Genomic DNA, 12538 nt, shown 5'->3' with positions numbered 1-12538 from the left:
TTAGAGAAAACCTTTTTCTCTAGAGGTACCGGTCCCACGACTCTCCGGAGATGAACAACTCCCTTGCTAGGCTAGTGTTCACCGCATGGGCCACCGAGACTCTTCCAGAGTGCGAGGCGGGAATCGAACCCGCAAGCCGAAGGAGTGGGTCCAAAGCCTACGCTTTAGCCCCCACGACCATCGTCCCACTCTAATGACCTATTAATGGGATAAGTATAAATCCAAATAAAATTCCGAAGGGTGCACTTTTATCTTGTTAGGTGCGTCCGAATTGAGGGTGCATTTATCAACCTATATTTTCTTAAATCTCTTACTTCCATTAGAATGTTAATCTCCAACCTAAATTCCCATCATTCGCAGATGTATTTCCTAGACGAAAACAAACTCCGTACATTTTTCAGAGCGCGCATGATCTTTCGTTCGTGTTTGCAATTTATTTTAACTTCATTCAAATAATTTATTTTTATTTTTAGATGAAAAAAAAATTTAGATTGCAGATAATTAATACGAGCAGTTTTTCTCGATTATCTTAGTTTCACCATATTTACACTTATGTACGTTTTTTTCTTAACACGATATAGTTGATATAATGAGTAGTCAAAGGAAGTCCATGAAAAACTTGAATTAAACTAATATTTTATTCAAAAAATGGAAATGTCTGATAGAAATTCTTTTTAACATTCAATGTGCGCTTAAAGGTACGCAGGTTGTATTTTAATAAACGACAGTAGTTTCACAGTATTTGATACACCTAAAAGAACTTCATAAAAAAAGTTAATCAGCCGTTTTAAACTAAAGCGCTTAAAGTTCGTCTTTATCGTCGAGGTCTACATCACTGAGATCAATGTCTTCTTCCTGTGGCGGCTCAGCATCTTTCCCGTCCCAAGCTTCCGTTTCGTAGATATTTGGAAGTTGGGTGCCTTTTAAAGGAGCAGTACTTCCGCGTCCGTAACTCAAATCCCTGAGGAATTCGTTGATACCCTCTTCTGAGAAACTACCTTTAAGAAGGGCAAATTTCATCTTCTTAATATTTACTGCTGCTAAAGCAGGGTAACCAAATCCTCCGATTTCTAATGCTTCCTCGACTTTCGGTTGTACGCCAGCTTCCGACCAAACCCATCTATAAGAAAAATGAAAATAATTTGTTAATACAGTAAACCCTCGATATACCAATGACAGAATTTAGCCTTACAATGTGTTTCACCAGTTTTTGGGGATCCTGTCACCATTTATTCTGGTGTTTTAAACAAAATATGTATACTTTTGCTAAATCAATTTCATTATATAATTAAAAAGGGTGACAACGGGTATGTAAAATCGGTTAATGTTTTAAATAATAAGGAAAATCTTTAGGTGCATACAAAATTACAAAAACTCTCGACTGTGATTGAAAATATTAACCGACTTTTTACTATATTTGATCATTTTCTCGTCATCAATTGTGAAAAAAGTGTATGGTGATGGGTTTGCCGCATCTTAACAGTGTAAAAGATGTTTGGAAAACGCTACTCTAAAACATCAGGTTTGCGCCCTAAGTTACAAAAAATTGCAAAAAACGATCGATCAGTTAACCCTTCAAAGGGTTATTATGAGACCATAATATATACTTTGGTTATGATCTGGGGATGAATCAAACGCATTATCAGCGTAAATAAAAATGACTTCGAAATATTCTTCGGTGACACCTGATAAAAAGGAACTTTTTATGATAGGTCATTAGGCTGCGATGGAGTCAATACGATGATCCGATAAAATTCGCGTGTACCTTGAGGACACGAATCGAATCAAGGATTTCCGCCTTCTGATTTTTTCCCGCCAATGTCTCACCAATTTGTTGACACCTAGGAATGTTTTTCAGCCTATTAGTCAGTGAAAGCTTGGCACCTCTATGAGCACCGATAAGCAGGACGGCTAGCTTAACAGAATATTCTGGATATAACCGTCGGAATTCTTTTATAAGTTCTTTGTACGTCAATTTCCCGCCTCTGGTGCGGGAAAGAAAAAATTGTCGAGAATATGTAGTTCCTATGTAAGGTAAATATACCTGTGGCCAGACAAACAGCGTTACTATCGTGTTTAAGTTGTTGTAGACACTTTATTTTTGTATTTTGTCTAACAAATATTCGCATTTTTGAACTGTTTACGTACTTTTAATGTTATTTTTACCAATTATTGGTAAGTTAAAGAAGATTATGAAAAAAAAGATTTTTCGGAAAAGCTTAAGAAAACACCAGTGGTCGGACAGCATGTGTCCAATAGTTGGACAGCATTGACTTATTAACATACCACTTTAAAGTATTAAAAGTAAAAACAATTTAGCAAAAATACTTTTCAAACTAAATAGAATTAATTTTAGTAATTATTTTTTAGTTTTTGTTGCTCGATTTTCACTGACTTTTTTAAACATGTTTTGAATGAAAACCAAAAGAAGAATGTTATAAAAATATAATACTAATATTAATTTTTTGTCTCTATAGTAAAATTATTGTACTTTTGTGGCTTACGGCTTTGTGGGACTCACTGTCCTAGACGATTTATTTATTGCTCAAAATAAAAAATAATTGAACTTATTCGATATGAATGAAAATTTTTAATAGATTTAACATAAAACTCATTATTTCGTCACGCATACGGACAACAGGGAGCCGTATCATCAGCAACCATCGAATTGGCCCATAAGACATTCTAGACGGACGCAAAATAAATGCTTGGCTCTCCTGAAAACTTCGAAAAAATGAGATAGCTCGTGTTGCCACTAGCGTGGCGATTTTTTAATTCTAAAATATTTCCTAGAAAAAATATTCGACGAAAGTTAAATTGTACCTAAGGTTAGGGAGGTTAGAATTTCAAGAAAATGTTTATACGTAATACTCTCCACATATTCACATCAGCTGTCAAGACTTAAAAAACACTAATAGAATGACGTTTGCACTAGAGGTCCGAAAGCCTGTCCAACATCTAGCGAGTTTCAAGAATTCTGGAATTAAGGTCGGTAATTTCAGTATGTCATAACTTCAATAAAAAACACTCTGTTTTCTAGCACAAAACATAGCGCACAACCCCAAAATGGCGATACACGGTGATCAACTTTGAAATATTTTTAATACAGTGAAAGCCTTTACAGCTGATACAAGAAATTATGCAGAATACAAACAACTATTTACTTTTAATAATTATGGTCTATTACACTATTCCTACTACGAAATACATGAGATGGTAAGACCACTAGTACGTGTCCGGAGACGAATTCTTTTATCTTTTCAGCACTTCTCATTTTCGACAATTGACTCTATTTCCTTAGGAGCGTTTAACGGAGTCGTATCAGAGCTAGTTATTTAAGAATAACAGAAATGGCAATAAAGCACTCTGTGGGCGAATTTCGCCAACTCTGATTAAATGCATGATTAGCTAAATCATAATGATTTTTAAACCGAGACTTTAATCATGATTAAATTGCAATTCGTTCCACCTTGGACATTTTAGTTCTGATTAGCTAATCGTATACCCTTGCTCTGGTAACTATAATATTTTGTTGTGACGGCGACTCTGATTGCTTATAATGAAAATCTCAGTTAACTTCCGGTGCCATGATGTTTAGGCGCCAAGACATTGATATGGCGTGAAAGGTTTGATGTTACGAGCGGTTAGTGCAAGAAAAAGACCAGAGACATCAGAATCAATGATGTTACTGTGTGGATTAAAAAGTAAACAAAAAAGAAGACTGGAACATTGTGGCGGAAAAATCAGAAGAGGTCAGTACAAAATATTATATATTTGTTTCAATATGCGAGTAAAGCAAGTGGTGTCTGTTAAATTATCGGGTTCATCTAACCTCAAATTAGACGTTTTTTTCGGAAAAATTGAATGCAAAAAGTCGAACGCTATAAGCAGCATGTCAAAACAGAAAACTTAGGATCGAATTTGCATAGATTTTAATGCACAATCCATTTCTCCGGTGCACCGTCGTACAAAGAAATTCTTCTCTGGGACAACCTGATGCAAAACACTTGAACGCATTTGAGTTGTATGCGACAGGAAACGTACAAAACTGGTAACTATTAGAACAAATTAGCTTAATTATTTTATAATTCAGATAAATTTGGTGCGCCAATGATTCATATTTTTTCTTTTTTCACGACCCTGATCGGTGGCGCTTGTCGTGCTTTATGCCGCTCCGTATTTATTGGAGGTTAATTGCATTAACAGTTGGGTGAACTGTTATTGGTATCTGAGTTTGTATTGGAGTGTTTGGTGTCTGCTTTTTTAGTCAGAAAAAATGTTGTTTTAAAAGTTTTTTGAGTGGACACTTGTGCTGCCCAAGACTTGGTCTGTGTCGTTTGCCTTGGACCGATAACGAGAGGGACGGACTTAATTGCTTGAGGCAAGTGTAAGGCTCTGTGTCATTTGAATTATTAAAAATTGTCTGCCAAGGATGTTCAAGATACTAAGAACATGCACAAAATCTTGCAATTGTTCTGAGTGCACCGTGAGCATCAGAAATAGCAGCTCTCAGCGCAGAAACTCATCAGAACAACCTGTTGGAAAAAAACAATGCAGGAACGTTTACAGCTACTTTAGACCATGCTTTTGAAACTGTGGTTTTTATGGCGATAGCAAAAGGACAAAACGTCGAATTCAATCAAATATCTACTAAGCTTGCTGCTTTTGTATCCAAGCAAATGACCTTTAATCAATCTTTCGTTGGATCAATTAAGGGAATAAAAGAGGCCATCAAACAGCGTTCTTCGTGCTTAATGGTCCAGTGCATTTAGTTTCTAAAGCAAACATTTTGGGTATATTTTTTCTTTTGTCCCTCGATCAAAAGGGTCTCTGATGACCTTAACACTGAGTTTGCGCATGCGCAAAATCGAGCGTTCCGCTGCCATCTTGTTTTTTATTTTTTATTTTTAACTTCGAACGTGGATTGGTAGGCGAGAAATCATCGTATCGAGATGATTTTTTTAATGCTTGGAATGGAATATTTGTTCTTTTTTATACCAGTCAATTTTAGCCTCAGATTTACCAAAAAAGAACTACGCCTAAAAAGAGCAGTAACAATTTTTTTGCGGAATTCTCGCTTTTCAACGTCAATAACTATTATCTAACGCATCGGACGGTTTTTTATATAAACTCACAAAAAATACAAGCCTTTACGAATCCAGAGACCTCAGTTTGCTCGCTGTGCAACAATTAGAACGCGAGATATGGGCGTTTAAAAATAAAAAATAAAAAATGAAAATCAAGATGGCGGCGGAATAGTCGATTTTACGCATGCGCAAACTCAAGGTTAAGATGGTCATCAGAAAACCTTTTGATCGAGGGATAATAGAAAAAATGCACCCAAAATGTTTGGCCCAAAGATGAAACACCCAGCAACAAGATTCTTTTCGGTTCAGCCGATTCCTCCCTTTTTTTAAAATAGTGATAACGCTTCAAAATCAGAAGTTTCTAAACATAAACAAGTCCGGGCCGTGTAAAAAATTTTAAACGTATTTTTCTCAAAGCGACATTTTTGCAGCTGGCGCAGACATTTTCTTGATCGATGTAAAAGTACCTTGATAAATAAAGAAATATTTTTCATTGGTAATTTTTTTTCTATTATCCTAGGTCATACCTTTCAAGGAAAAAAGTTAGCCAATAGTTTTCAGAAATAAAATGGTTAAAAATGTGCTTATTTTTATGCTGTTTTTTTTAAATTTCGAATAACTAGGGTGGACCAAATCCTGCACACTTTTTGACCGTGCACTTTGGACAGGGGCGCTGTCAATGCCATCTCCAGGTCTTGGAAGTCAACATTAATATGTGAAAAAAGTCATGAATGAAAATCAATGAAGCTAAAATAGAATAGAAAAAGTCCCGTATTGAAACTATCTTTAGTTTTCCACAATAAATTCCTGAAAATTGGCTCAAAAATTGGCCTAAAAGGCGTAATTCCCGCTTAAGGAACTTCCATTCACTCCAAATTGATGGCCTTGAAATTGAATTTGTTGAAGTTGTAAGGTATTTGAGCCATATGCTTAACCGCAACCTCTCCGGGAATGATTAACTAGTTAGCATTTTGAGAAAGGTTTCCACTGTGTTACAACAGCTTTAAAAGAACAAGGAATCTTTCCCACGGCTACAAGGACTCTTCAGATAAAGAGCCTAATTCTCACCTATTTCGACTATGAGAGTATTTTATAAGATTACATTACGAATAAACTTAATTTAAAACTTGAGCTAGCACTAGATGCATGCATTCGCTTTATTTATGACTAGCGGACATATGAAAACGTAACTTTAAATCACTTAAGGCCCTTTATCAGAATGTGTAATCGGTTCTGAATGTTGAGGCCGCACGGTTGAATATTTCTGTGTAATTTCTTACTACCTTATATAAATAACCATATCTCAAAGCCAGCAGAGCCGGTCTTTTTTAAAATAAAATGTTTGCATTTTGTTAAATAATAGAAAAAAGTGAGCAAAATACTACTTAAATAGCAGTGACGCTCAGTAATAGCTGCACATGGATTTCCAGAGCGAGCGTGTTTACCCTCGTCAAACTACAATCGGCAGACTCCCTGAAGAGAGTCGAATTATCCGGAACGAACGAACCCATGCATTGTTATGAGATTTCGGTCAGTTAGAAAAACTTACATTATAAAGTCATTGATTAATTCGATTTCAATTAACAGAATGAATTTATTTATATAATTACAAGAAATTGAAAAAAAGATTCATGAAAATCGGTTAATATTTGCAGTGATAATGCGAATCTGTAGGTAATAAACAAGTTTTGTGCATTTACACCGCATATTTCTACCAAATCCACGTTAAAGACGATATTTTTTTTAAATTTTGTCCACATGGATAATCTTTAAGCCATAAGTAGAGTGTTTACAAGTATGTTGTATATAAGTCTTACTTTTATTATAAAGTTATAGTTTATTATTATAAATTATGTTATTTTCTTCAAGATATTTAGTGCTTTATACAAAATTCATTTGCTAAACCATTTATGCCCATAAATCGTAAAACAAAAAAAAATTTAATACAATTGATGACACAATCAACGAATGGTAAAAGTAATTTTTTTTGGTTCAAGATATTTAGCAATTGAGAACTCGATTCTGAATTTTGAAACCGCATGATTGAATATTTTTCTTTGATTTCTTGCTTACGTCATCGACATGCACCATATCTTGAAGCACCAAGAGCCGATTTTTCAATACTATGTTTAAATTATAGATTATAATCTAGATTATACGCGGCGAAAATATGCACAGACAGTTAACACTGCCCGTTACTACTACTGTTCTTCTCTTTTTCATTAGTAAACAAAATATAAACATTTTATCGAAAAACTGGCTCTGCTTGCTCCAAGATATGATTATATAAAGTATACAAAAAATAGATTAAGATATTTTAATTACAAAAAAGTGAATAAAAAAACTCAGAAACATTGGTTAACGTCCGCAATAACAATGGAAGTCTTTAGGCAGTAAGTAACCACTGTGCATTCACACTGCATTTTTTTACCAAAGTCACGCTAAGACAGTTTTTTTCACGTTTTTTTCACATGAAAAATTTGTAATCCATAAGTAGAGTATTTCCAAGTATTTTTTTTTACATAAGTCTGACATTTTTAAACAATGATTATCTATTTGCACATTTCTTTCCCCCTGTTAGGTCTTAATAATTCTGAAAGGTTACTTTCTGATTACTTTAAAAAAATTATTTTCTGCAATTGATATGACACAATTTACGATTGGTAAGATTACTTTTTTTGGTTTAAGATATTTAGCAATAGAGTACTCGGTTCTGAATTTTGAGGCCACATGATTGAATCATTTTCGTTTAATTTTTCGTATGCTTCATCTACATAGTCGTATCTCGGAGCAAGCAGAGCCAGTTTTTTGATAACACACATATGATGTAGAATATAAAATCTATAATGTAAACATTTTATTGAAAAATCGGCTCTGTGTGCTTCAAGACCTGATTATGTAAATGACGTATGAAAGAAATTAGACAAAAATTATTCAATCCTGCGGTCTCAAAATTCAGAACAGAGTACTCTATTACTAAATATTTTAAACAAAAAGAAAGTACTTTTACCATTCGTTGCTTGTGTCATGAGTTGCAGCAAATGATATTTTGTTACGACTTACGGGAAAAAATTGTTTGAACAAATTAATTTTTTCTAATACTAAATATCCTGCGGAAAATAACCTTTCGCAATTCTTACGACTTACAGGAAGAAACAATTGTGAAAATAGATAATAATTATTTACACAAGCCAAACTTATGTAGAAAAATATTTTGAAATACTCTACTTATGGATTAAAAATGATTCTTGTGACAAAAATTTAAAAAAATTCCATCTTTAGCGTGACTTTGGTAGAATAGCATTTTGAAGCCGTATAATTCAATATCTTTATCTACTTTTTTGCACACTTGATCTACATAATCATATCTCGGAGCAAGCAGAGCCAGTTTTTCGATAAAATGTTTATATTTTGTTTGATAATAATCAAAAAGAGAAGAGCAGTAGTAGTAACGTGCAGTGTTAGCTGTCTATGCATTTTCGCAGCTTATAATCTAGTTTATAATCTATAATGTAAACATTTCATTAAAAAATCGGCTCTGTGTGCTTCAAGATATCAGTATGTAAATTACGTTTGCAAGAAATTAGGCAAAAATATTTAACCGTACGGGTTAAAAATTCAGAAAAGAATACTCAATTGCTGAATATCTTGAAACAAAAAAGCACTTCTACCATTCATTGATTGTGTAGTCAATTGCAAACAATATTTTTTTTACAAATTACGGGAAAAAATGTTTTAAAAAATTAAGTTTTTTTCAAACTACTAAATATCCTCAAGAAAATAACTTTATTTATAATGATAGACAATAACCTTAAAATAAAAGTGAGACTTATACACAAAATACTTTGAAACACTCTACTTATGGATTAAAGAATAGTCATGTGTGTTAAGAGTAAGTAAAGAGAGCGAAAGAATTCGTATTTATATTTTTAGACATATATGAATATATCTGATGAAGAGCGATTTGTGCGTGTGTGTTGTACGAGTCGTTTCAGTTAGTAAGCCAGAGACCGGGCACCGAGTTAGATCTCTGTCGGGCAATTAAAATTATACTATACTTAGAAACAAAAATGTTTGTGATTGAATAGATACTGTATAAAAGCCGTTCAATTTTACAATTGTTTTTCATAAGTTATTAAATACTGTTATTTTTTAATTAACAAAAAAAAAGTGAGTAAAATTAGTGAACTTATACATCCTCATATATCCCATAGTTTAAGAATCTGGATCTCTGAGCAAACGAGGATCAATTAAGACTAACAAACATTTTGGGAGCCCGTTCGAGATTTGTGTTGGTTTATTATGGTTCACTTGATACGAAAAAAGGTATTTTAAAAAAAAAGATAGTGAAATCTTAAAATTTTTAAATATGGCGGCGAGACCCTTAAATTTGAAAAGAGGTACTCGGTCGCTTACATACGACATTTAAAGTGAATTTCTTCACTTCTTCTCGTTGAACTGAAGCATTAAGCTTTAAGCATTAATGTTAATCCTTTACTGTCAATTGAAGTAAAAAACTTGGACAGTGTTGGTGTAATATCGTAGTTACAAACAAGTGTGTAGGCACTGTTGAGAAACAACGGATGATTCATGCCTGGAGTGTCCATGCCTCTTCTCTGTCTTCTTAAGGGCATGTGATACTTACAGTTTCTCCGGCTATTTTTCCACAAAAATGAAAATTTGTAAAAATTACTATGTTTATTTGTAAGTCCAAAGTTTTCGGCCAAAAATATTGTGTAGTTTGGAAGTAACGCTCGGGTGAATTGTAACACACATAACCTCGAAATATACACGCACGTTGTTAGCAATATCAAAAATTTTTTGATAAAAAAACACAAAAAAGTGTGTGGGGACATCCGTTAGCATGTTCGCTATCATTTCCCAGATTTTTAAGGCAAAATATTTATTATTCTAGAAAAAAAAGCCGGGGGAACCTAAAACTGGTAAAATCGACAATTTTCTAAGTATCACATGCCCTTAAGCAGTACTCTCTCTACTCATTATCGATGGGCCAGAAGTTAATTTTGATTACTCTTAAAGGAATCCAGCCTTTTCTTCAAATATGCGATAAAGCAAATTCATGCGTTATCCTGTTCCACTGATCTCTCCTTCTGAATGAGATACTTGTCAACCTCTTGGCAATATTTACAACGAGGAGAACTAGCTTACGTCAATGCAACTTTAACTAACTTTAAAACTTTGAACTAACTTTTAACTAACTTTTTACATCTACAAATCAAATCTGTTACTAGTTTTGTGGAACGCAAAAAAATAGATTATTTTTCGAAAAGCAATTTTCTTCTGATCGAGTATATGTATTTAAATGCTGGTGATTTCTTGATTCAATTAGTCCGGAAGTTGCTGCGTCAGAAGGTTTAAATTAATCGCAAATTTTTAAACATGGTTCTGTATCGGTAAAACTTCCTCAGATTAAGTTACCAGAGTTTTCTGCAGAATCTAAAGATTGGGAAAACTTTAGAGATTTATTTGATTCTCTTATCATTCAAAACCATTCTTTATCTAATGTCACTAGATTGCACTTTTTGAGAACTTCTTTAAAGGGTGACGCTGAAAATCTATTAAAGCATGTTATTATTTCTGAAGCCAATTTTGTAGTAACTTGGGAGTCGCTACAGACAAGATAACAAAAGAGCACTTATTACAGCTCATTTGCAAGAATTCATTAATTTGCCTAATGTATCAAACAACTCTTTAGAAGATTTAAGAAAATTGCGCGATACTACAAATGAATCTCTGGCGGCTCTCAAAAATTTAAAACACAAAACCCATTCATGGAGTGACTTATTAGATTTTTAATAACTAAGAAACTGGATATTGCGTCCTTGAAGGAATGGGAAATGCAGATTGGTGCTAATACTGATTCTCCAACTTACAATGATCTAGATACATTTTTAGAGAAGCGTATTCGCGTTTTGGAAGCTATTAAAATTTCGAAGGTCAGTTCGAGTTCCTAAGAAAAGAGTAAATCAGGAGCCAAAAGCCACAATGCATCATCCATTTCTAAATGTTTATTTTGTAGAGAGAATCATTCACTTTTTAGATGTAAAGAATTTAAAACGTTGTCTACTGAAAAGAGAAGAGAATTCGTGTTTCAAAAACACGCTTGTTTAGATTGTTTGTCTGCAGGGCATAAACCTCAAAAATGTGCTAGTAAATACACTTGTGTAAAATGTCATCAAAAGCACAATACTCTTCTTCACTTTAACAACTAAAATTCAGCGACTGACTCGGCTGCTCCCACACAAGAAAATAAGTTAGTAAGCCCTAACGTAAATAATTCTCAAATTACATCTACTTCATAAACTAATCAAAATACTCCAGTAAATAATGATCAGCCTACGGTGATAAGGGGGGCGCATCATGTCCTTCAGAATAATAAATCTATTTGTCTTTTAAATAATTACGATAGAATTCCAGGTACCACTTTACTTGCCAAGGCAGTTCTTGAATTGAAAGCAGACAATCGTAGATGTGAAAGTTTTCGAGTATTAATGGAAATATCGGAAAGAGTTTTGAAAATATTAAAACCCACTTGTCATAAAATTAATACCCAAGTATATGGTGTAGTTGGAGAATTCATTGTTACCTATAAAAGGCTAGCTCAAGTATGGTTACGTCCGAAGGAGTCAAAGAATACTCCTATTCCATTACAAGCCCTCGTCTTGTTCAATTTAACTTCATACGCTTTTCCGAAATTGCCAGATCAGGTAAATTAAAACAACGTATTCTCGGTTCCTTAACAGCCCAAAATAGTCTTTTTAGATGGATATTATCAGGACCTATTGAACAGTCTGAAATAGGTCGTTCAATCTCAGCCTGTCATGGTACGGCTTCAGAACTACAAGATAATTTATATAGTTTCTGGGAGATGGAAGAACCTCCTTCCTCCTCCTCTTTGACTAAGGATGAAATTCGCTGCGAGGAGCATTTCGTTGCTAATTGCACTCGATTGCCCTCCGGTCAGTAAATGATCAGATTACCCTTTCGAAATGGTCCTCCCATCGAAATCGGTAATTACTTGGGCGAGCTAAAATTATTTAAGAAAAGAATCTAGCCCGTTTAAAAAATAAACCCGAACTTCAATCTGGATACTCAGCTTTCATGTCTGAATATAGACAATTAAACCATTTGGAACTGGTTAGATTTTACTGAATCGGATTCTTCTCAGACTGTAGACCTACCTCATCATCCTATCATTCGAGATAGTAGTTCTACTACTCATTTACATGTAGTCTTTAATGCCTCAAACCTAACTTCTAATAGATCTTCTTTAAACTCGCACTTGCATATTGGTCCAAAATTATTAACAAACTTAATTTCAATCATCTTACGAGGGTGGATTGATAAGTTTCCGGCCTGACCAAGAAAAACAACGTTTTTAAGAATTTTTTTTTTATTTCTCAATATAATCTCCTCCAAGGCTGATACAT

At 33.9% G+C, this 12538-nt stretch overlaps 1 protein-coding gene across 1 annotated transcript in view; it reads right to left on the bottom strand.

Annotated features, from left to right (window-relative positions):
- Nucleotides 1-619: 619 nt before the first annotated feature.
- LOC117167198 (protein disulfide-isomerase A6 homolog) overlaps nucleotides 620-12538 on the bottom strand; it is a 62580-nt gene continuing 50661 nt past the window's right edge. The window contains exon 6 of the mRNA XM_033351930.1: nucleotides 620-1120. Coding sequence (XP_033207821.1) covers nucleotides 802-1120 — 319 coding nt within the window. The 3' untranslated portion in view covers nucleotides 620-801. The remainder of the gene's footprint in view (nucleotides 1121-12538) is intronic.

The sequence above is a fragment of the Belonocnema kinseyi genome, chromosome 2 (genome assembly GCF_010883055.1).
Source record: "Belonocnema kinseyi isolate 2016_QV_RU_SX_M_011 chromosome 2, B_treatae_v1, whole genome shotgun sequence".
In the NCBI taxonomy this organism is placed as follows: domain Eukaryota; kingdom Metazoa; phylum Arthropoda; class Insecta; order Hymenoptera; family Cynipidae; genus Belonocnema; species Belonocnema kinseyi.
This window is presented reverse-complemented; position numbering and strand designations above follow the sequence as displayed.